The following is a 24,574-nucleotide window of genomic DNA, read 5'->3' as shown; positions in this document are numbered from 1 at the left end:
TACACGTTTCCGCGATATCGCGGCAATCAGGGCGCGAAGTGACCTTAGAGCAGCACGCTTCAGTAGGCTATTGAATGGAAAGTGTGCCCTTCCAAATGCACAGTCCCACGTACCACGTGTCACGTGCACACGTGCTGGCAAGACGGATTTTTAAGCTTATGCCCATTTTCACGTTTTGCACCACATCTCGACAGTTATGTCACCATGCGATTCGTGTCAGGCATGTATCAATAGTGAATCGAGTGGGCTATTGGGTGACCTTAAGTTTTCAATCACACGGGCTACGTGCCGCGCTTAGACGAGCCGGAGAGGTGAATTTTGCTATTTTCAACTGTGTTCGCGTATTTTGCCACATCTCGGCATCCATGGCTTGGAGCGGCACGTAAACTGCATGCATTGATGACGAATGTAACTGACAATCGCCTGGTGAAAATGTTAGGTCACAAGGGTCACGTGCACACGTGCTGGAAAACGGATTTTGCTTTATTGGGGGGGGGGGTTACACGTTTTTTCGGTGTCTTGGGACCCATGTCCATGTCCATATATTTCGTAACTTTCCACAAGATCCAGTGGCTTTTTAGAAGTTACACATCATCATTGATAAAAACGGGCACAAAAGAGACAATGTGAAACCTAGTAAAAATAGCCTAACACATCACACATCGGTCAAGGGATCATCTCGGTGAATTACACTACTGCATTCACATTGTAGCATCGCACACAATCGAATTCACACACGCACCCACCCATGTGCCAACATTCGCCTCACTCAGTAGCAACTCCATAAGTTGGCGCTTGAAGCGGCCTAGACTCTGAACATTGCGCAAGTCGGGCGGCAGGCAGTTAAACAAATCCGATGCTCTGTAGCTAAATCGGCGAGTGCCAGAGTTTCTCACCGCTCGGGGGCGCCTCAGCTGGTTAGCCTGTCACGTTTCATGAGTGTGCTCAGCACGTGTGAACATCGCGGCTATATCTGGTGGCTGACGCGTGAGTAAGACGTTTTTGAGCAGGCACAACATATGATATCTGACGAGCTGATCTGCACTAAGCCATCGTAGATCCCTGACAACATCCGATATATGGTCACACCTTCTCCTTCCGCTCACAACCCGCGCACAGAAGTTCACGAGTTTTTGCACGCGATGGAGCTGGGTGGCTCCGTGAGTACCATACAGTGCTATACAATATCTAATGGAGGAAAGAACTAGAGCTCCGACAATGCGAACGAGGGTGTCTCTTGGGAGTACATGCTTGGCATGGGACAGGGCCATCAGAGCGCCCGTCGACCTGGCAACAAGCTGATCAATGTGCGGTTCAAATGTGAGATTTCTGGCCATCACCACACCGAGGTTTTTGACAGTATTTCTTTCAGTGATGACAGCTGACCCGAACTTGACATGCACAGGAGGCATATTACGCAGCATAGCCTTTGTCCCGAAAACTATTAACTGCGTTTTTGTTGTATTGACTTTCATAGAGTGGTTGTTAAACCAGTCTATTACAATTGACAAGGTACTCTCCATGGTTCCGACCAGATGTTGCATTGCACTTTTCTTTCCAGTAACCAAAATCTGTGTGTCATCGGCATATTGTATCACTGTAGCACCTTCTGAATATAACGCTAGATCGTTCGAGAAAATGGAATGTAGCAGCGGCCCGAAGGCGGTACCCTGAAATACCCCCATCCCATTCGGAAGACTGCGAGAGCGTGCAGTATGCCCTGAAGGATATCTGATCTGAACCTGTTGGGTATGCCCGCAAAGGTAGCTTTCAAACCATTTCGTGTCAATATTGTATATCTTAAGCTTGGATAAGAGAAGCTGGTGATCCACAACGTCAAAACATTTTGACAGATCTATCAAAACAAGCAGAGCGATCTCCCCAGCATACATCGCGGTGAGTATTTTATCGGTCACTACAGTAAGTGCGGTCTCTGTTGAAAAATTCGTACGATATCCGCGTTGTGTATGCGAAAAGAAATCACGCTCGTTCAAATATGAGCTAAGCTGATGATGAACAACACGCTCGACTATCTTTGCTATCACTGGCACTACAGAGATTGGCTTAAATTTGGTAGGATCGTTCAAATCACTGGTTTTCGGGAGCGCTGTGACAAGAGCGTGTTTCCATGCGCTGGGCACCGTTCCCTCAATGAGACTGCTATTGATGACGTCAAGTAGGGGACAGCCAACACCACGAAAAGACTTCTGTAAGAGCTGCGTACTAAGTTCACCTAGTCCACAGGATGTCGTCGGGTTCATCGTAGATATAGCTGCAAGCAGCTCATCGCATGACACAGGATGCACCTTAAATGAGCAGGTCATAACTCGGGGGAGCCTGACTGGCAAAGCCGTGCCTCGGTTCGGCACGCTGGCGGCAGTCGTAGGCCCTACCTTCACAAAGTAGCCATTGAGAGTATCAGGATGAATGCTAGGTGTGGCTGACGTACCCTGTTTACTGCCCATAACCAATTTAAAGCACCGCCACATGACGGAGTGACCTGCCTCAGAAATCTGTTTCCTAATATGATCGCGACAGTCCCGTCTAATAGCTGCCCGTGTCTGCTTATTGAGTGCCTTGTACGCAGCACGCGAACAGCACGCTAGAGCGACGCGGCGACGGACCATCAACACACGCGTATCAGCTGAGACAGGCGGGGCGGATTGACAGCGCAGTTTAATGCGCCGGGCAGGCGCGACGGCATTCAAATGGGTGTAAACACTCCTAGAAAAGAATCCCACTTCTCAGACGTCGTCGCACTTCCATAGACGAGAGACCGGTCGGCGTTCACAAGCAAATCACTGAAATAATCAAAATCAACTCGATTCAGGCAGCGGGATGTGATGACATTGGTTTGGCGTTTCCCTTTCGATACTTTCAGCAATATTCGCGTAAAGTCATGCGGACTATAGTGACAGGCGGTGACACCACAGCGTTGGATGAGGTCCTTGTGATTTGTGATCGTAACATCTAACAGCGAGCCAGCAGGACGGTACGTTGGATAGGAATCGTTACACATATGCAGATTGTAAGGCGTTAACAGTTGCATCAATTTCTGATAGCCGGTGCCTGTGCTCGAGCGAATCAGGTTGATGTTTAAATCACCGGCGATCACTATTGGGCAGTCATATGTGGACATTATACATTGTAACTGGTTCTCCAAATCGTCGAGATCATCAGACACCTGCCGGGCTGTGTTAGTGGGATGTCGGTACAACGACCCGAAAATAATCTGCTTTGCTTTAGCGGGTCGAACAAGGGTCCAAATAATCTCAAGATTCGAACGAACGAACGATTCAGTATGAGGCGTTTTCAGAACAGTCACATCAAACGAGTCTCGCGCCAGAACTGCGACCCCTCCGTAACCCCTAGGCAGTCCGCTGTCTGCAGGCCGGTCGTGTCGGTACAGCCGGTACCCATCAATGTTCAGCAGCCGGGCGGGGACAGACGGCCGCAGCCACGTTTCACTGAGTGCGAGAATATCAAACTGATGCATATCAGTTAGACTGTGACGTAGATCTGGCAGTTTGGGTTTAAAACTTTGTATGTTTAACTGCGCGATGTATAGTTCACCCGCACGGCATTCGCCGGGCGCCTGCCATCTCGCCCCTCCCCTACAGCCCCGGCGCCGCGATCGCTTGCCCCGGCGCGCCGGGCGCGCCGGGAGCCAGGGATTTGGGGCCGGCAAGGCGGCCCGCACGATAACCTGGGCGACCGCCAAGGTCACCAATAGGCGGAGCAGCTGGCGATTCATTGCAGAACGCAGGCTTGCCGCTAGCTTGCTAGCTTGTTGTCCGCTCCAGAACTGGAGCGGAGATATGGGAACGAACGGGCTCGAGAGCGTCATGCCTCAATAGGCAATGCAGGGGGCAATCGCGTGATTCACAATGTGATATCGCGCGTGTCGTGCGTACGTTTCCTGTGGAGATGCACCCTGCCGATTGTGCAGGTTTTCATTATTTACGCCCAATTTTCGTTCCCAGGTTACGTAGCCACAAGGACTTCTGTTCATCTTGTCTCTTGTTATTCCAACAAGCAGTACATATCTGGAGACGGCCGACCGGCGCGAGGATCACCAGCCAGAGGCCAGCGATCGATTCGCGACTCCAACCGTATCATCGCAGCTGTTAACAAACGCGCTGTACACAAACCGCAGCACCTGGGCGTGGTGCCCGGGCAGTAGCGCTGTAAAAAGGGAATGTGGACCGCGGGCGGCTAGGCTATGGATCGAGGGCGAGAATCTGGCCAACGGGCTGGAATCTGGACGGCGAGCCAAAGAGTGAGCTAAGGCTGGGACCCGTTTTTGTGCGGAATATTATCATTGCCGTGTTCGGCTCATTTATGGATTGTCAGAAAGCGGAACAAACTCGATAGCCACAACTGCAGCTCCTGGCATCACACAGTCGAGTGAATGGACGGGAACGAAACTTCTCCCACATACGTCTCGCGGCATCGATCCTTCTTACCATATCGCCGGTGGTTGCGTGACCAACTGAGAACTGCCAGGCTGGGGTTTCTAGCCCTACCGTTATCGCCCGGTAAAAGCTGAGCGCCGGCCGCTGCACAACGCCTTCCCTTTCACCGGTCTGCCCTCTAACCTGGCACTGTCAGGTCATGGGAGCGTTTCCCTTTCGTCTGCCGCACTCACCTGATGCTGCCGATTCACTTGGACTCTTCCCCTTCGTCCGCCCCTCCTCACCTGACACTGCCGAGGCTTCTGAAGTCCCTCTCGGCTGTATCCGCGTCACCACTTGTTCGCAGTCAGTCCCGAGTCCAACCTCGCCGTCGTCTCCTCACACGGCGGCTCGCGCGCTCCGCGGTCCCATTCAGCCGCCGTGCCGCGCGCCCGGCACCGTCTCTGGCCGCGGTCTCGCACGCGGCCGGCGAGCTCCCGTGCGCGGCTGTCGTGAGCCCGACGGCGCGCCGTTACGCCGGGGCGCGGGTGCGGCGCGGGTTCACGCTGCTCCCTGACATTTACTGCCCACAGCTGCGTCCGGAGTGGTCAAACAGGTTACTGGGCCGCGCCGACGCCTCGCTGCCTGTACGACCAGCGGGAGCGGAGGTCTAGAGGACGCCCCAGTGGTTGTGTAGCCAGTGGAAGTAGGGCTCCAGAGGACATCCCAGTGGTTGTACGGCCAGCAGGAAGCAGGGGTTATGTTGGGGTGCGGCGTTCGCGATTTAGCTGCTTGGCGCAGTGGAGTCGCGGGCCTGTCCGCGAACTGTGACGTCGCTAGGCGATTTAAATGATACGCGTGGGTTGAACGCATCTCGAGCCAGCCCTTCGTTAGCAGGGAGTGATGCGTAGATTGATGTTAAAATGATCGAACGATTACAGGCAGGCTGCGCACCGACAGGCCGCCGCGCGACCGGTCTGCGACGCAGTCGGATGAATGGCGAGAGATGTAGACTGTTTCATTGATGACAGGCACGCTGTTCCGTTTATAACGCCGGACGTTTCCACAGTCTGGAACGTGTCCCAGATATCTTCTCTGCTCCCACTAGGAGAAAGTAGGGGGTTGATCAACTGTTACTGACCCGGTGACGGGGCGAAGGCATGATCTCTCAAATGTTTGGAACCGGAAAAATAGAACACTGGGCACTACAAAGACTTGTCTAGCGTATTGAACGTCAAAAGTTACTACTGTCGTGCTCGTCACTATCTTCGGCGACATAAGGTAAAAGTGGTAGTGGTTGCCCTGTTGTTGCCTTCAGTTGATAACCCGAGCCTCGTGCAGTGCGACACAAGCGTAAACACCGGCACCCCAGGACCCGTGCTATCAACCGGCTGGTTGCGGCCGAGTGGCCGGGACTGTGGTCTGCGGTGGTTGTGCCGGTCCTGTCGAAAACATCAATGTCGACGTAAAGATGATGAGATGATGTTGACCTGGACTGAAAGGAAATGAGACGCCTCCGGAGCGGGACGGATCACGAAGGACAAAATCTTCGCTTTAAAGACACCCGGTATATTATTCCCGTCGCCGTTCGATTTTGATATTGCTTTTTTAGGCGTTTTGACCCGTGCGGGCCATTTGACGCATGGAAAGAATAATTTCAAAAAGTAGTATAATTACGTGAGTAAAGAAAACAAGATGAAACGTTCGTTATTGACTTTTATGCCACATTGAGCAGGCATATAAGCATAAGAAAACTGGAATGCAAGTCAAGCAATTGAGAATGGTCATCACCAATAACTTTTTTAAAACGAGAAGTCAACATTGTGCCGACCACAATAGATCTTGATATTTTCACGTTGTTGTTGATATTTGGTGCGCTGAATAATATGTTTAATTGAAAGTGGATGATGGCACCCTTGACAGCGGGGACGAGAATGGCGTGAGTACATACAACTATGTGTGAGTGTAATGTGTCCAAATCTTAGACGGGGACAGCGCCTACTCCTCGAAGCAGTCTTCATGGTGTGCTGGGGGCCAGGGGGAAATGTCTGGTTTAATGTCATGAAGTTGCGTTCTGGCGATATCAGTCCATTGCTGTAGGCAAAAATGTTTTGTCATTATGCGAAAATTGGCTAGTTAGTTAGCCCGCTCGTTCCCCGTGATGCACCCATATCCCGGAATCCAAAAAATGATGTTCATGCCCTGTGTGTTTGATATATGATAAAGACTGATGATAACAAGGCGGTAATGGGTGGAATCTGGTACGATACGTGATTGTACAAGTGCCCTGGAATCGGAACAGAGTGACTGTTGTCCTCGTTGTATCGATGTGTTGGTGAATATGTTGTAACGCAGGAAGAAGAGCAAATAATTCAACCAAACAAAGTGAAGTGCCATCCGGTAACCAACCATTTTTATGATAATGCTCACTGCAAATGACTGCACATCCGGTGTGGTTATTGGCCTAGAAGCCATCGGTGTGAACAAAGCAACTATTTGGATAAGTGGCAATCAAACGATTAAACACATGTTCAACACAAATTGTGACATTTGGGGTCGTCAGAAAGAAACAAAACTTTCCGAAGGGTTGACTGCCATGGTGGTACTATTAAAGCAGGTGACAGGGAAGAAGACGGTAAAACAAACTGAAGAGTGGTACTGTAGACGGTGGTCATAGGTGTTATGACCAGTCCTAACCGGCGTTACGCCGATCCTTTGTAGCTGTGGCGAATTCGAGGCAAGATATGTACAGATTTTAATTCTGGGGGATTGGGATTTTGTCGCACTTTTGTTATATAACGTAATGCTTGTTCCATTCTTAAGAGAGCAAGGGGCATAATGTGTATATCAACCCCAAGCGCTGAAGATGGAGAAGTGCGCAGAACTCCCTGGGCAATTCGCAAGACCATGATTGTATGGTGAACAGAGGGTGAAGAGCGCGTTAGCTTCCTTTCACATATACCAAGGAGCCACCTTCAGTGATGGGAAAAGTCAGGAATTATACGGAAGTAATAACGTGTGGCGGCCGACACCGTTCCATAACCCGGATATGCATCTCAAAAACGAAGTCTCTAGATATTTGGAGCAAACATGTTCCACGTGCTTTGGCACCGTTAACCCTGCGCCAAATACAACGCCGAGAAATTTGAAATACGAAACGAAGGGAAAGTTCGTGTTCATGTAATCGGAGTCGAAAGTTGGGAGCGCCACGCCTATTTCTGCTGAAAATCATAACCGCTGATTTTGGAGCGGGGAAGCGAAACCTGTAACGCTCTGACCGCTGCTGCACCTTGTTTGGGGCGGCTTGGAGCCGCGACAGCGAATTGCCGTACTCAGTTTCCGAGCACCAGATTGCGCGACCGTTCGCAAAAAGTGGTGAAGAAATCGTTCGTAATGAAATTGAACAAAATCGGTGAGATGCAGCTTCCCTGTGGAAGGCCGTTCTCTAGATGAGTCAGGAATGGTGGAGATGCATGTCACACGAAATGGTCTGATGCCGAAAAGAAGTCCAATGAAATAGTGGGCTGACTGGCCTTTAAACCCTAAGTGGTGGAGTTTGAAAGCAAGTGCAGATTTAAGAACCATGTTGTAAGCTCGGCTAATGTCGAGGAAACCATCAGTCCTGTGATTTCGATTTTTAAAGGAACGTCTAATGTCAGTTTCAAGTGGCATGATTGCAGTCTATTGCGCTGGATCATGTCGAAAACCACGCTGATTTTTTTTAGGCAGGCAGTCTTGTTCTACGGTCCGAGAGATCCGCTTTACCACCATCCGCTCAAAACATTTTCCTGGACAGCTATTAAGTGCAATGGGACGGTAATTTTATGGGTCTTTGTCATCTTCCCTGGTTTTGGGAGCGATAAAATGATAGTGTCTCTCCATGCCTCTATCGAAATGGTATCGCTACAAATCGCTAAAGATTGCCGAAATGAAATGAAGCATATTTTTAGAGAGATGATGGGAAAATAGTGCAATGGACAATTGCCTGCTGAGGTAATGTAGGCGGATTTTATAGCATTTTGGAGGTCCATGAACGAAAATAGTGCATTTCAGTCTTCCGCAATATCGGAAGCAGAATAATTAGCAAGCGAACGAAAACGGCCTTTTGCAAGATCCACGAAGCGTACTTGGTAATTTCCGGAACAGCTACACTGAGCAAGGCTTCCAGCAAGAGCACTGGTGATAGGAGGTGTTGCCGAAATGACTTGATTATTAATGAGTAAAGTCAGTAATGAAAAATGCGTACGTTTTTCGGAAAGTGCCATTACTCCAAGCTGAGCTGCGGCCGTTGAAATCGCCGAGGATGAGGAAGGGTTTCGAAAGCGTGTAACTAGGTGACAAAGCTGCCGTGGGAGCTCCGTGTTATCGTAAGTTAGGGCAATGTACAAGGAACATGCATCGATTTTGCGGCCATGAAGTTGCAAAGCCTGAACGGGTGCGGTAAGTGGAAGGTGTGTGTGTGTAATTTAATTTGTGATATATAGCTCCAGCCCATTGTGGCGACACTCATCGTCTGTGGTTTCGCAACGATGTACGGAATGATATTTGTTTTTTTAAGTTATATGGGTCAGTGGGACGAAACCAAGTTTCCCGTATGACGATAGTGATTGGAGGTAATACTGCAAAAAGTACTTTCATCCCAGACCATTTTGAAACAAGACTGCGACAGTCCACTGTTATACAAAACACATTTAATGATGAGCGGACCCATCCTTGCCGGTTGGTGGGAACCAACCGGACGAGACGGACCGAGGCCGCCCCATCGCCACCCTCCCTGGCGGACGGGACCGACGGTCTTCGCTCAAGCGTGTCGCGAGAACAGTGGAATCGAAGACAAGAGAGAATTTATACTGAAGAGGCCGCGGTCAGCATACGAATCTGATGATGTTGGCGAACGACTTGGCACGTTGTGACTTCTGTACACCCGACATCAACTCACACTCATGTGTGCCACAGAGCTATGATGAGGCGGGTGACCGGGGCGGGATGGTAGGTCCGGTCAGGCACCATGAACGGCTGTCTCCCCGGACATGGCTGTGCGGGGAGAGTGCCCTTAACAATGGTACTCCACCTCCACTTTTCAACTGATGACGATATCTAACCGGGGCGAAAACGGAGAGAATACGCCCAGTTGGCAGGGATCCCACGCAACTGGCGAATTACGTTGGTAAGGGCCCGCTGGATAACAATCCTGGGAGCCTCCTCGGCCGTAACTAATCCTAGCAGACTTCATGCATTCGGCGCCCCATCACGCCCTCTCCAAGCATGCACATGCCCTTGCACCCACGTCACCACACTCATCCTCGGTCAGCACAGGAATGGCCCCCTTTTTTATCCAGCGCCTTGACATTTTAATAGGCTCGTCTGCGCGAGTCTTCGTTATCACGCGCTCGGCTGGGGGTTAAATTGAGCTCCCGAAGGTTTTTCCAGAATGGTTTCCAAACGGCGCGGCATAGCCACGCCAAATTTTGCATAGCTATGAAAAATTGAATAGCGGATTGTTTGGCAACAAAATTGTGATGTACCTTGAAAGGTCGCTGACCGATGACAGGTCAAAATCAGGCCATGGTTTCAGCGAAGTCATTTTCTAGGCAATCGTTCATTCTTATGCAATAACGGAGTGTTAGACGAAGCCACACATCTCTGAGATGCTTTCTTAGGCAACACAAATGTTGAATGAGCAAATTACGTTGACCTAAGGTCAGGTGTAAAGGTCAGAGCAAGGTCAAAACCAACCTGTTTTATTGCTCTATGGCTTGCTTTATGGGATAGTTGCTGGTGCTTATTCCGAATTTATTGATAGTAGGGAACGCGTTATACATCTTCCATGGACTTCTTAGAGGTTCTGATGGGTCATTGACCTAAAATGACCGAGGTCAACATGTTGTTTCTAGGGACACATTGCCTAGCGTTATCTTAGTCGGTTATTCAAGTACAAAACTCAGAGCAGTCTCGTATTATTTTCGTCACTATGAGCTTCAAAATGTCAAACAAGGGCACTTATCTTAAATGAGCATGTGAACTTTTGCTTAGAAACAGTCATCTAGGTTCTACGGGCACTTTGAAGACCAATCTGGAATTTTACCTTGTTTGATCTTATTTGACTCGAAGGTCATGACTTAGTAACTTCAAAATTTAACCTAAGTGAGTTCACGTGCAGGTCAACACACCCTGTGAATTCAATGTCTCTAGCTCTTTTAGTTCTTGAGATGTCGGGGGGGGGGAGGGGTCAAATTGCCTCCCCCCCGAGCGAAAAGTATCCAGCCGGCCACCCGGGCGCGTTTTAAGCTACATAAATTTTTTATCACAACAGCACCAAATATTTTTCTTACAGATCAATGTTGACATTGTTGTTGGCAATGAAAATGTTGGCATTGACGCGTTGTACTTGGCCTGTACTTGTATTTCATATTACATGTAGTACGAGGAATCGGCTGTGGACGTGATCTGTCTTCAGTGGTCGAGTGAATAGTGATCAGCTAAGACATTTGAATGATTTTAGCAGCGAGATGGTTAAATATCTACTCAAGGAAGGGCTGGGGAACAGTGCACTATGTTTATTGGCGTTGAAAATACCTTGTTAGGAATCATGGTAAGTAGTTATAGAGGTTTACCACTCGGAGTTACCTGAATCACAGACACTGTTATTGGAATCATTCACGAAGCCGTTATGTCATCACATTTCACGTTGGTAGCCAATAATTACTATTTTCCCTCTGCGTATTTCTAACTGTGTGAAGAAAGCTGCGGTGCTTTAAAATACTTGAGACCGCAGATGCGTATATCTGTCGCCTTTACTGAAACACGTCAGTTGTCTGCTTCCCAATAGCACAATCACTAGCCATTTTGTTTATTCTTACAGCCATGCTGGAACGCCCTCCCATTTCCACCACAGACGCCGGTTTTTGTGCGAACATCGTCGAAGTCCAAGCATTCACACACACACACACACATACACACCACAGCCGACCACGAGTACCAGCCGCCACTCCCGAAGGCACCACCCTTCCTGTCAAGGCAACCACTGCATGGCGGAGCACATCGTCGGCAGGTGCCCGCACATCGCACGCGGCATTTCTAGCTCCGGCGGGGCTTGCAGGTCATGGATTCGTTGATAGGGAATGGCGGAGACGCTGGATGTACGTGGCCCGCGATTCCCGTAAACCTGCGCGATGCTGGCGTCTCCACGGGGACGGTGCTGCCATCGGCCAGGCTTGTCGCGCTCTGTCGCGGCCGGCCAACTGGTTTTTCTTCGGGTTAGTTGGTGACATCACATGCGATTCAACGTCGAAATGATGTCAGTTCGCCTCAGTTTGCTTGTACGTGGGCATGGTGAAGATGGGGTTGTCGGCGGCATATCGCGGGTCGGAGGAATCGTCACGTGTGAAGCGGTTGATCCAGTTGAAGAGCTTGTAAGCGAGGGGGTTCACCAGCGATTCGCTCACCTCCCGTCGATTGCATCCTGAGGATTGATGGTGAGTTAGGTACAGAAGTCAGAAATTTGTGCTAAGAAGGTGAAAATATGCAAGTCAGGTCAACAGAAAAATGCAGGCTGTGATGTCATCGACGGTTCTCTGCCGATTCTGTGTGTTCGAACCGGACATGCAGCATTGAGGCACCACTAAGAAACATCTGGTTTACAACAGACGCTGCTGCTGTTCTGCCCGTTTTAGCGATAGACCACTCGCAGTTCGCAAGGTTCCCCTACCTGCGTACCATCATGTATCTGCGTTGCACTCCGAATAATGTATTGCAAGCCAGGCTGAACTTTGGTCTTTAGACACTTACAAAAAATGAAACCAGATCTATCAAAAGTCGATCACAAACAAATTAAGGAAACGATTTCAGGTAGACGACAATTCGCCGTACAGACCTGTTAGCAGGCTTACGATGGATCCGATGATGACACACATGAGGCAGCCGATCATGGGATACAGCTGGTACGAGATGCCGTAAACGTATTGGTGGGGAAAGCTGAAATAAAATCGATGCAAGAAAGATCAATATCTTTTGCGCTTCGGCGCCATTATTTGTTTCTTGTGCACAGGCGTGCACACACGCACGCACGCACGCACGCACGCACATACATATATAGATGTGTGCGTGTGTGTGTGTGTGTGTGTGCGTGCGTGCGTGCGTGCGTGCGTGCGTGCGTGCGTGCGTGCGTGCGTGCGTGCGTGCGTGCGTGCGTGCGTGCGTGCGTGCGTGCGTGTGTGTGTGTGTGCTAGCAATGAAAGTCAGCCGGACGCACTTTCAATATTCGATTGTGGTACAAAAAAATAAGAGACGTGCGCTGCGTGATGTAATAAAAGACTCACGATAGGTTACAAAACATAGAAAATATATTATGAAAGTGTCAGATTACTTAAACTTAAATCAACCCATACTCTCAAGGCGCGGGGAATCTGTGCCAACGCCATACCTTTCATCCTCCTCCACTGCTGGCACTGGACTGGTGTCAATGGATGGCGGCGTGGTGGACGAGACAAGTGACGTCATGTTGCCGGTGCAGCCGGCGATGGAGGTGGGCAGCGGCTCGGGTCGCTTTCCCGAGCCGTAGGCACCGAACACCGCCCACGTGTTGATGGCGCCAGCGGTCAGCATACCGACCACTGCGCCCTGCCGGAACGACACGGTGCTAGGTCAGCCGAGCCCCAGTCGGCCGTGCGCTCGACCGTCCAGGTCGTCGCATGTTGTGCATGCGAATTGCCCGGTGGATGGAACTCGTATCTTTTTACGTTCGCAGTGTGAGGACGTGACGGTACGTCGGAGACCCGCTCCGCTCGATGGGATTGGGCGACCTTGGAAAGATGGGTTCGTTTATGTTTTGGAACGGAACGTAAGCAGAGCGCGAAGGTAGCTACAGCAGAAGCACAATATCAGACCGCTGAATTAGTAAAAACAGAGCCGTGAAGTCACGTTTGTGGTGCATTGCGGCCTTGTAAAGTATTCTGTTCGCACGCCAGATGGTCAGTCATGGCACGAAAACATTGACAATGACGTTTATTTTGCAATATCAAGTGACCTTCAAGGTAGAATGCAACGTCAAAGTACGAGGAACTATATATCACGAAAAAACTACCGGCTAATTTCACATTTTCAGGTATGAGAATATTTACTAGAGAAGGAATTGGGGTCCGTCAACATTACGGAAAGCTTAATTTCACTCTCACTGTCAAATTTAGGCATAAAGGATGTTGAACAATATGTCAGCAAAAACCTTCCCGCCGATTTTGAATTTTGAAGTAACAAAATAATCAGTGGTGCGTGTGATTAGCGCGATATCAGGCGCTTTCCAACGAGATTGGCGTTTTGTGATATTGCAAAATTTAAATGTAATTTTAAATGTTGCCGTGCCACAGTTTTTTTCTGGCGCGTTTGAGAGATATTGCATCTTTCTGCTGAAGATGTTGTTAAATAAATCGCAAACTTGAAGGGAGCATTCCATGTTTATATGGGGTTTTCAACGGAAATAGCCATCTTGAAGACCTTTTGGTGCTGTTTACAAATTTAGAAACATTGAAGTGGTCTGATATCTGATTTTCAACCCCGCGGTACTTGAAAAATATTTATAATCAGAAATGGTGCCCAAGCCCCCAAACGTCCCCCAAATACTGCGTTTTGCCTGTTCTACATGCTACTTTCAAGTCTTTGGTTTTCTCATGAACGAATGATAACTTAAAGTTTCCAAAAAAAGACGAGCAATGTGCAATCTTTTGTATTTGGGTCCTATGTTCTATTGGCACACAAGAAAGCAACTTTGGCTCATTATTTGTTATTAATAACCTTGTCAAGTATTTACCATCAGTATCATCAAGACTATGGTTGCTTTTCAGTGCACGTCTCATTCATGCATTCTTATGCACACTTTTAGTAGTCCAGTATGTGATTTTTACGCCTGCCGTGGCTGAAAACAATGTTTGTAATCGGCACTGATGCCTGAGTCACCAATACTTAAACCCCCCACCCCCACTACTAAACCTTTGGTTTCGCTTAGGAATAGATATGCTCTGATTTACATGATTTTTTACTCAACTTTAAGTGAGTCAATTGCTGAATTTGTAGCCTTTCATCCCAGCAGAATTTCTGACCAAAACGTTGGGAAAAAACATCGCACATGTCACAGTCCGTCAAGTTTGATGAGCCATTGGTAGCTGTGCCATTGTTGACACCTGATGCAATTTTCTCAATGCACATTATTGTTTGCCAACAGCATATGGGACCGCGAGTCGCTGAGCCAGCGCTCAGTGATGAGCGTACGCCCGCTGTTGCCAGACTTAACGCTGTTGCCAGATGGGCCGACCAGCTGCAGAAGGATTTATTCGTTTTTACGCTCCGTTCCGCTCCGCTCCCGTTCTGTTCGCCATCTCCATTCTCGGTGTGAACCGCCGTTTAGCTTCACTCATGCGTCACGTGCATGAATGACTTGCGCTATTCGAAAGCCGGTCAATAGATAACCCATCTCCGACCCGTATAACAAGCACGATTCAAAAGCACGTTAGTCATAGCTTCGTGTAATGGCATTAGGTCAAGGACATGGTTGCCTACCTTGCCATTGGAAAACGGCACAAATATGCCCAGACAGAAGACACCCAGAATTGGACCGCTGAGGGCTCCATTAATGGCCAGTGCCGCCTGGAGCACTCCTCCCAGTTGACTGACCATGAAGGCCAAGCCAATAGCCAGACAGCCGTACAATAAACCTGTAACAGAAAACACTCGTATGTGTGCACGTATGTAACGGTGCACGATGCACTCGTACGAAATGACGACAAGGAAACGCTGACTGCTTTCATGTTCGCCATGCCTTACAGTTTTGTACTACCGACGCAGTCTCATTCCAGTTCTTGCCAAGTTCTCGTACAAGTTCATAGTCCGGTGGAGCCTTTCATGGGCAGCATTCTGGCAGCATTAGTTGGTTCAAGATGACTTGGTTACGAATAACGTAACCTAACCGTAACCGAATAACGTAACGTAAATAACGTAATAGAATGGTTATGAATCGCGATGCTTCGCAGGCAGTAAATAGGCTCTTACTGATAAGGCGTGTTGTCCACGACTGCCTGACTTCCGACATGTCTTTGAAGAGGCTGATGTTGCTGAGGAAGTCCTGCCAGGTAATGGCTGCTAGCGAGTTGAGGCCGGACGAAATGGTGCTGAGCGCTGCAGACATGATGCAGGCCACAAAGAGGCCGGGTAGGCCTGTGATGTAGGCCATCTGGTCGAGCACGAAGTAGGGCACCAGCTGAAACAACAGAGATATTTTGCGAAGCCTGGCGTGGCAGTTGAACATTTCCCGGCTGTCGGGACGCGTGTGGTTTGATTTGTTAGCAGAGTTTGTGTCAGCCTGCTATGCGGGTTTTCCATTCATATATTAAATAAATATTCGAATTATGCACAGTCTTCCTCACTACTATGCCCGTGTTATGAAGCGTTCCGATACGTCGTGCTCCAATGCAATATTACATGTCTTAGGCGACGTCTCTGCATCACTCCAGCGTTTGGAAGACGGATACAAAGACTTAGATATTTAATACATATTAATAATAATAATAATAATAATAAGAATAATAAGAATAATAATAATAATAATAATAATAATGACGAATATGAGCAACAGAATGAGGGCTTGTTTGAAATCATCGTCGCTCGCTCGCTACGCTTTGACTGAACATGCAAAGCGTGCCGCGGGTCTGTTGTGCAATCTCACGTGGATTGATGCTTTTCCAGGTAAGAATGGGGGCAGGCAAAATGACTTCACCCTTTCGTTATTTTACAGAGCGTATACAAAGTCATATTTTTATTCATATTCACTTGCCTTACCCCACAAATTCCGAACTAAAAATATTTTTTACTTTTGCGTTTTGTCTTGAGTCATAATTCTACGAACTGACACGCTGTCGCAGTGTTGGCACTATTAGGAGATACTGGCCGTTCTGTGAGTCTGTGGCAAACATCAAATTGTGCAGAATTATTTCAGACTGGAGAGAAACCCATAGAAGAAAGATACATTATAAATCGTTGGAATGAAAATGGGGACTAATAATACAACTTTCTGTCCATTGGATAATTCAAAGGTAATTTTTCAACTGGCCCGGTCCACTTGAGTTCATCTGAACACGTTGACCTATTTATAAGGCACGCACGGTTTTTTCAACAATCTGCAATATGTAACATATGGTGGTTGATAATCGAACTGAATAGGTCCGACTACGCGTCACGTGCGAGCCTGAGCTGCGCGTTCAAATGTGTCAGAAGGTGCTGTTGGGGTCACTGTACCGCCCGCACCTGATCCTTCTTCTCAATGAGACCCATCTTGAGCGGGTCGCAGTCGGCGTACGTGGCGAAGATGGCCAGGCCGGTCAGGCATGCCAGCGTCTTGTACAGGATAGTGGCCGGAGCATTAAGGAGGCACGCTCTGCGACAGATGACCAACATGCCGGAGTTCTTCGACATTTGAACAGGTAGAGGTGACAGTACTGGACAAGAATCCCAACCCATTTGTATCATTTATTTCGTTAATGATATGAATTTGTTTGTTAAAACTATCGGAAGCAATCGTCAACGTCTCAAACAGTCGCAAACTTTTTTCTAAAACTACCACCACCCCATCCAATACCGCTGCGCATGGCCTGCTCTAGAAAACTACTCAGTGCCGTAAACCACCGAATACATACTATACCGGCTGGGAACCTTATGTGCAAAACTTTCAAAGACAATCGCAATTTCTTTCCATGTCCGGCAGACAATGACTCACATTCTGGCGGTCCTGAGAGTAGGCAGACTCAGGAACCGCTGTATGGCGCTCTGATTCACACCGAGAGCAGTCGTCCAAAGAAACAGAGTGCCGAAGAACAGGTTCCAGAAGTTGTGTCTGAAAGTCGTGCAACGCACGTTCCCATTATTCACAAAGGTGATGACACCCACGGGCAATTTTGAATGCTTGCCCTATGCAAATTTCTGCAATTATCTGTGGCTTTCTAGCATGGATGGATGCGTTGGGGGACACATCTGGGACACAGGACACAGGACACACAGGGACACAGGGGGACCTGAGCCCGGGAAAGGCACAGGCTGTCCTGTGATCCACCTTGGACGGAGGAGAGGAGGGGGACACGGCACTGACGCATGCCGGCTATGCGTGGGCGATCACACAGTACGCATAGCTTTGCCGGTTGTGGAACCTCCCATTCCTTCTCGTTAACCAAATGTGAACAGCTGCATGCCGGCATTATTTTGACCAACTGGGCACTGTGGTAACGACACTGATGCGTGAGCATCATGGGCAGTACCTTTATGGTGTGCTCTACGAGACAGTCATTACCTTTGCCAAGGGTTGAGGGTAAAGTCAAAAAATGTCAGTCTTTGGTGTTCTGCGTTGATATAGAAGATATTCGTGAAGCCTCCGACGTTGATGGCGCCCTGGATGATGATGGCCACCATTCCAGCGGCCATGACGATAGCTTGCAGAACGTCAGTCCAAATCACGGCCTTTAAACCTCCCTGAGAACCAAACACCAGATGATGACCTTCAGACCCTGTGGGACGAGACGCCAAGCTGTAGCCAGCAGACTTCCATAGCAAGAAGCTTTTCGCAGGCAAACAATCGCCACGATTTGTGGTAAGACTGGGGATCCTGTGAGGTCGAGTGGAGGGCTCCCCGGCCCCAGAAAATCAAAAGGCTAAGTGTCTGGTGTGGAGGGACCCTTGGGGAAACCTTGTTCGACCCACACAGATCAAAGGCAAATGCTTAGTGAATGAGAAACGCTTCCAAAGTTTGTTCTTTTTAAGAGGGTCAGGCAGTAACAAACTAGTCCAACGAGAGGCCCAGTAGGCCTCGTGTGGCAACTCCAGGCTCTTCTGGCCGTTCATTGGGTCCTTTCTGGCCAGGGAGCGCACATTGATCGCTTAAGGGTCCGTATAGCTAGTTGTAGCCTCTGCCCTTTCAAAGGCATTTCAGAACACGACATCTTTGCACTACGCAGGGCTCTGTTACCTCCCATGGGTTGCATTGTCTGCTTAAGGCCCCTCTGGTCGCTCATAGGCCGTTCTGGCCAGTAGCGCTCTCTTCTCGCTGTTCAGGTGTTTCTCTGATCGCCAAGAGCCCCTTAAATCGCCAATGGGCGCTTCTGATAGCTGAAGAGACCCTTACATGGCTACATAAGTGCTCATCCGGCTACCCAGGGCCCACTGGCCGGTTCATCGATCCGTTTGGTCGCCAGTCATTTAGTTCTGCGCTCACGACTCTGGACACTCGAAAGTCTTACCAGCTGCTTTTGACGCTTTTGGCCGCTCCTATCACTGAGCGACCTTTCTGGCTGCTCGTGGTCATTTCTGGTATCTTGTGTGCCGTTCCCACCCTTCAGGGGCTCTCTGGACGCCCAGTAGTGGAAATAAACGTACAGGGCTCTTTTTACAGTCCCATGCCAGCCGCTCAGGGGCCTGGTAAGCCAGTAATGGGCCCCTCTAGCCACGAAGGAACTCTATCCTCCAGCAGCCGATATACCTCCCTGGTTGCTCAGGGGCCTGGTAAGCCAGTAATGGGCCCCTCTAGCCACGAAGGAACTCTATCCTCCGGCAGCCGATATACCTCCCTGGTTGCTCAGGGCATGGTGGACGCTCAGGGCATGGCTGGAGATCCCGAAGGTGTCGGGGGACCACGTCCCTTGGCCCCGGAAAATCTCATGGACCGTTTGTCTTGAACCTGGCGTCGCTATGTGTCCAATGCAGTGGCCATGGGAGTCCAAAGCGGAGGTACGATAGGTCCAGGTATTCCCTTTTATAGGACTTTTCACAGCTTTCAGGGCTGCGGCGCCCTTCTTGGGGCGCGCGGAGAAAAAGGTCCCAACGGAACGGAGTAAAAACTGCCGAAACAAGGCTTTGTTGTGAAAATGGGACTTGCAGAACCATATTTCCCATTGCTGAAATGCGCAAATGCGACAAAACTGGAACCCTGGACCGATGGATCGCCCAATGGAATCTGGGTACGGTCACACAAATATGTGATGTTGTACGAGCCCCTTGGAAACAGTTATGATACCCACATATTATCCAGTTCTAGTCTGAATATTTCGGACGGAATACTGCTTTTCAAAACAGGTTTGCTGGTTACCACATTCGTACCCAAATTTCCGGGAACATTCGACTATGAAAAAATATTAGTGATTCGTTGTGTGCCCCGTAGGAGGGGTTAACGGTACCCGTAGACGATCCAGTTTCAGTCTAAATGCTTTTGGTACTTTAAGAGGTGCGAAGGAGGTGCAAAAGCTGCTCAATTTGTTGTGGATATATAAAGTGACCGCAAACACAAACATGAATTACGATAGGACGGTAAGAGTGTTTAAGCCGATGAAAGGTGGGTACAAGTTGTAAAATTTGGAAACGTGTGTCTGGCTATTGTTGGAACGGCGCCAGGCACTGATGCAAAACGCAAAAAATGCGCACCTTCGGGGCACCAGAATAAGCAACGAAAAACGAGTTGAGCTTCTTCATCAAAAAGGGCGATTAAGTTGGATGAGACAAGCAGTTATTTGGTCCTGGAAAATTGATACACGCACATATCAGGTGATTGTTACAACGGCGACAAATGCTTGAGCCTAAGCCAAAATGTCGCGCACCTGCGGCTGGTCAGAACGTGTAACAGGTTTACAAACGTTACGAGGTCTGCGTGTTAATCTTTCACAAAAAAGTCCATGTCTTTTTAAGAATCGAGATCAATGGATCTGTTTCAAAATACAGCGGTCAAAACCGAGGTGGTCTTAAATCCGGGGAAGGGAAGTGGGTGCTTTTGTGACGAGCTGGGTTCAGTTGGCCCGTTGCCCTGGGATTATGGACGCCCCCCTCCCCCCCCCCCCCTCCACCCCCACACACAAACTTTCCGCGGAAGATTTCAAGCCCTGATATGTAGGCTGTTTTGGAAATACCAAGCACAACTGATGCATAGGCTTTAAGATCCACGTGAAGTAGCTAAGTAATACATAACTAGTTTTCACGGTATGTGCATTTGTGTCAGAATCTTTACATCAAGCTCACGGTGAAACCTTAGGTGGTGTCGTTTACTTGTCATTTAAGACAAAAACAGAAACCATAGATGATAACTCAAGAAAGCAAGGCGCCGCGGTTTCCACATTTGAAATAATAATATACGGTGTCCTATCTAGTCCATGTCTTGTCCCTCGACCCCACCTCCTCCCCTCTTTCCGAAGTAGTCATGAACACTACACGAAAAAGCCGCCATGCAACTCACGAACGCCGTGTACAGTGTGCCGACGACTGCCGTGCCGATGATGCTGGCCTCCAGGGACAGAGTGGTGGTGAAGCTGAGAGCGAGGCTGGGAGCGTAGAGTGCGATGGCCATGTAGAGAGACGTCCGGACGAGGTAGATCAGCACGCACAGGGCTCGCAGGAGATTATTTTCAAACCTGGACAAACCTGGAGATTATGAGATGGCCTGTGGGGTTAAATCGTGGTAACCTCTCAACGATTTATTTCACGGAGAATACTGATTATGAGAACGTTGATGTTGGTGTCTGTCAGCGTTCTACTAGCACCATTTGCTCCTTTCGATATATATATATATTTATATATATATATATATATATATATATATATATATATATATATATACATCGCTCAAAGCTTCTGACGTGGTGTCTCTTTGTATTTTGGAACATGGCTGCTGGCCCTAAGTAACATCACAGGAAACGCAAAGGGTTTGAGATTTTTGGCCAGCAATGTTCTTTGTCACAGTAAACCCAAGGTAATGACTTTTCGATATTTTTGTGCTGCGAATGTAGCCGTAGCCACCACACATAAAGCAGCCCAGTTCCCGTGTCAAGTGAAATGGCGGCGCATTTTAACCCTAGTTGTTACTTTCAGCACCAAAAATTTAGAAGATGGAATTTCCGTTGTGGAAAATTGTCCGAAACAGAAATCCTATGCCTAGCCAGTGCCTATTACGATTCAAGCCAGCAGAGTCAACTGAATCCTTGCCAGCTTTGCCAGCTCGCAAGCGGGCAAGCCCACGGGATCCGCGGGTGCGCCCTTGACCAGCATTACTGCCAACGTGAATCTGAATATGAATGAATGGCGTAGAACACTTGCATTTGTCCCGCATTGACAACAACATTTCGAAGCCAAGACTGCCGTGACGTATAGCTGTAACACAAATGCAACCAAATCTGATTATCAGACGCTGCCGGTAGTGCAAAAGACCACCCCATAAGGCGGCGGCCAGCTTTGGCGCTGTAGCACGTGCCCAGGCGTACCTGAAAAACTTCTACGAAGATTACGGACAACTAAATAAAGCTAGGTTAGCTTCAAGTGAAATGAGCACTACTTAGCTGCATAGTTGGATAAGGGTAAAGCCACACGGAGTCGCATGAAGGGTAAAAAGCTATTGAAATAAGTGAAAAACGGGACTATCGCACATTCAAGGCATCAACTATCCCAAAACCAAACGTTTTATCCGAAGAAACCGCTCATTGTACAATGCTGGTCTTCGTGCAGATTTTAAGTTATGCACTGGATGTCTGTTAAAGCAAACCTTGCAATGGAGCAGAAAACTCGACGCCCAGTTGCAGGCAAGACCGCGGAGCCTACTTTTCGGTTAAACTTTCAAGCCAGGATAACCATCCAACTGAACTATACACTATGGTCACACGACTACAGCTGGTATAAACTCGATGCACTTAACTTCATTATTCACATCTACGCGGCATAAACGTCGCTTAAAGGAAGTGTTTTAACCCTTAACATGCGCTCGGGTGGGGGGTCAAGTTAACCCCCCGAAGGTTTTTCGAGAATGGTTTCCGAACGGCGTGGATGCGCCGCGCCGAATTTTGCAAAGCTGTAGACAATTGAATAGCGGATCGTTTGACCGCAAAAAATTAGATGTACCTTGTAAGATCGCTGACCTATAACAGGTAAAAGTCAGGCTATGGTCTCAGCGAAGTCCATTTCTAGGGAATCGTTCAATCTGGTACAACAACGGAGTGTTAGACGAAGCCATACATCTCTGAGATGCTTTCTTAGGCAACACAATATTGAGTGAGCAAATTACGTTGACCTAAGGTTAGGTTTGAAGGTCAGACCTAGGTCATAACCAACCTGTTTTATTACTCTAGGGCTTGCTGTATGGGAAAGTTTCTGGTGCTCATTTCGAATTTATTGATAGCAGGAACCGCGTTATACATCTTCCATGGACTTCTTAGAGGTTAGAATAGGTCATTGACCTAGAGTGACCCAGGTCAACATTTTGCTTTTAGAGACATACTGCCTTGCATAGTCTTTGTCGCTTATTCAAACGCAAAACTCGAGCAGTCTTCTATGATTTTCGTCACCATGACCTTAAAAGGTCAAAAAGGTCACTGACCTTAGGTGAGCATGTGACGTTTTGCTTAGAAACTGTTATCTAGGTTCTGGGGCACTTTGGAGACCAACCTGGAATTTGACCATGTTTGACCTTATTTGACCCGAAGGTCATAATCCAGGAACCTGAAACTTGGACCTAAGTGATTTCACGGACAGGTCAACACGCCCTGTAAATTTGGTGACTCTAGCTTTCTTAGTTCCCGAGATCTCGGGGGGGGGGGGGGGCAAATTGACCCTCCCACCCAAGTGAAGGGTATCCAGCCGGCCATTGGGGCGCGTGTTAAAGCACGTTTAAAACATGTACTCTTTTGAAACCTCAGAATTAATTACGTGTAGTTATAGCATTGGGTGCTGTCACTGCAACACCGTCAAGACATAAAAAAGACATGAATGGTAGTTATTTTCTAGTCCAAATTATGCTCTCAACGCTTTGTAACAGCACTCCGCTCCTTCCCTCCAGTTGCGCGATCGCCACATCACAACCGCCGGGGCAACTATACTGGTGTGAATAAAAGAACGTTTGTGATTGGCCCAGCGGGCGGCACGCGCCCGTTCCCGAAAACCTTCTCTTTTGAAGCTTGAATCAGCGCGTCACTTTGAATCATGTGATCTCCTATTCCCAAACCGAAAGTCCGACTCGAAAAGAGCCACTGTGGTAAATGCCAGGGGGAGAAATGAAGGCCATAGTAGAACGTTTCGTTGGATTCGCGAGATAATGGCCTCACGTTCACACGTCTGTTCATCTCAGGAGAGTGTTTCAAGCCTCCGTAACATTTGTTACCTCAGTGTTTAGACGAATAAATGTGTTACAAACTGGTAGCAGAACACAGACGTTGAACAACGCAAGGCAAACTAAATGTATTACTTTCATAGTGGTGAGGACAGAATCCAACGAGATTTCTCCCGCGGTAACGCTGCTTCATATCGATGGTCCGAGCTATTCAGAAGGATTCAGGAAAAATTAGTTTTACTGATTAAATCGTGCGTGTCCGATTTCATATTAGGTAAAAAGCACAAAAAGTGGCGCGCTGTACTTAAACCCAGTCTGGAAGAATTAACCAACGTGGCACATGTGTGTGAAATACACAACGGTCAACACTGCATGCTCAACTATCGGTGAGCTGACCTGGCCGACACGGTGGTCACCACTGACCTGAACTCGAGGTATTCGTAGACGGTGGTGATGCTACAACGGTAGAAAATGGGCACGAAGAGCATGGACACAGCCGGTACGAGGACGACGAGGGGCAGCACGGTGATCCAGTACTGCACGCCGTTCATGTACATCTCCGCCGGCGAGCCTGCCCATAGCGCGGCGAGGCTCAGTTAGAATGACATCGCGCCTGCACGTGGGCGGACGCCGATAATCCAGCCTGGCACCGAACGGGCAGGCTCCATTTCCGGTCATGGCCGCTGGGCGCTATGTGAACACCACGACCGCTGGCCTCCACGGAAAGCCCGCGTGACAACGCGCCTAGCGTGCATTGCTAAGTTATGTGGACCCTCTACGCCTAGCGTGTAGGGTCCACATAACGTACGTCCCAGCCGGCAGCGCCACCCACGACTAACGGCAGCGGCAGCGCCGGTGGTCGTGATCTGCAACCCAGAGCCCTGCTTGGTAGTGTTGCGCGCATGCCACTTACAGTCGGAGGTGGCCCTGTGACGAGCAATGGCAAGCCGCGTTCATCAGACAGCAGGAGAGCTCGAGTAGTGCTTTCGCGAAACGTAACGAAACGACAGCTGAAGAGCTTGCAGTAAGTTTTGAGCGAGCATAGTGAAGATGGGAAAATCATTCTGTCGTTCCAGAC

General features: G+C 48.8%; 1 protein-coding gene across 1 annotated transcript in view; it reads right to left on the bottom strand.

Annotated features, from left to right (window-relative positions):
• LOC119101526 (sodium-coupled monocarboxylate transporter 1-like) overlaps positions 1 to 24,574 on the bottom strand; it is a 38,221-nt gene that overhangs the window by 12,427 nt on the left and 1,220 nt on the right. Inside the window, exons 3-9 of the mRNA XM_037224875.1 lie at positions 23,920 to 24,067; positions 20,641 to 20,815; positions 17,719 to 17,897; positions 17,152 to 17,268; positions 16,683 to 16,812; positions 15,432 to 15,639; positions 14,943 to 15,097 (exon numbers count right to left, since the gene is read on the bottom strand). Of these exons, the coding sequence (XP_037080770.1) occupies positions 14,943 to 15,097; positions 15,432 to 15,639; positions 16,683 to 16,812; positions 17,152 to 17,268; positions 17,719 to 17,897; positions 20,641 to 20,815; positions 23,920 to 24,067 (1,112 nt within the window). The remainder of the gene's footprint in view (positions 1 to 14,942; positions 15,098 to 15,431; positions 15,640 to 16,682; positions 16,813 to 17,151; positions 17,269 to 17,718; positions 17,898 to 20,640; positions 20,816 to 23,919; positions 24,068 to 24,574) is intronic.

This window comes from Pollicipes pollicipes, unplaced genomic scaffold (genome assembly GCF_011947565.3).
Source record: "Pollicipes pollicipes isolate AB1234 unplaced genomic scaffold, Ppol_2.1 Scaffold_4881;HRSCAF=5763_pilon_pilon_pilon, whole genome shotgun sequence".
In the NCBI taxonomy this organism is placed as follows: Eukaryota; Metazoa; Arthropoda; class Thecostraca; order Pollicipedomorpha; family Pollicipedidae; genus Pollicipes; species Pollicipes pollicipes.
This window is presented reverse-complemented; position numbering and strand designations above follow the sequence as displayed.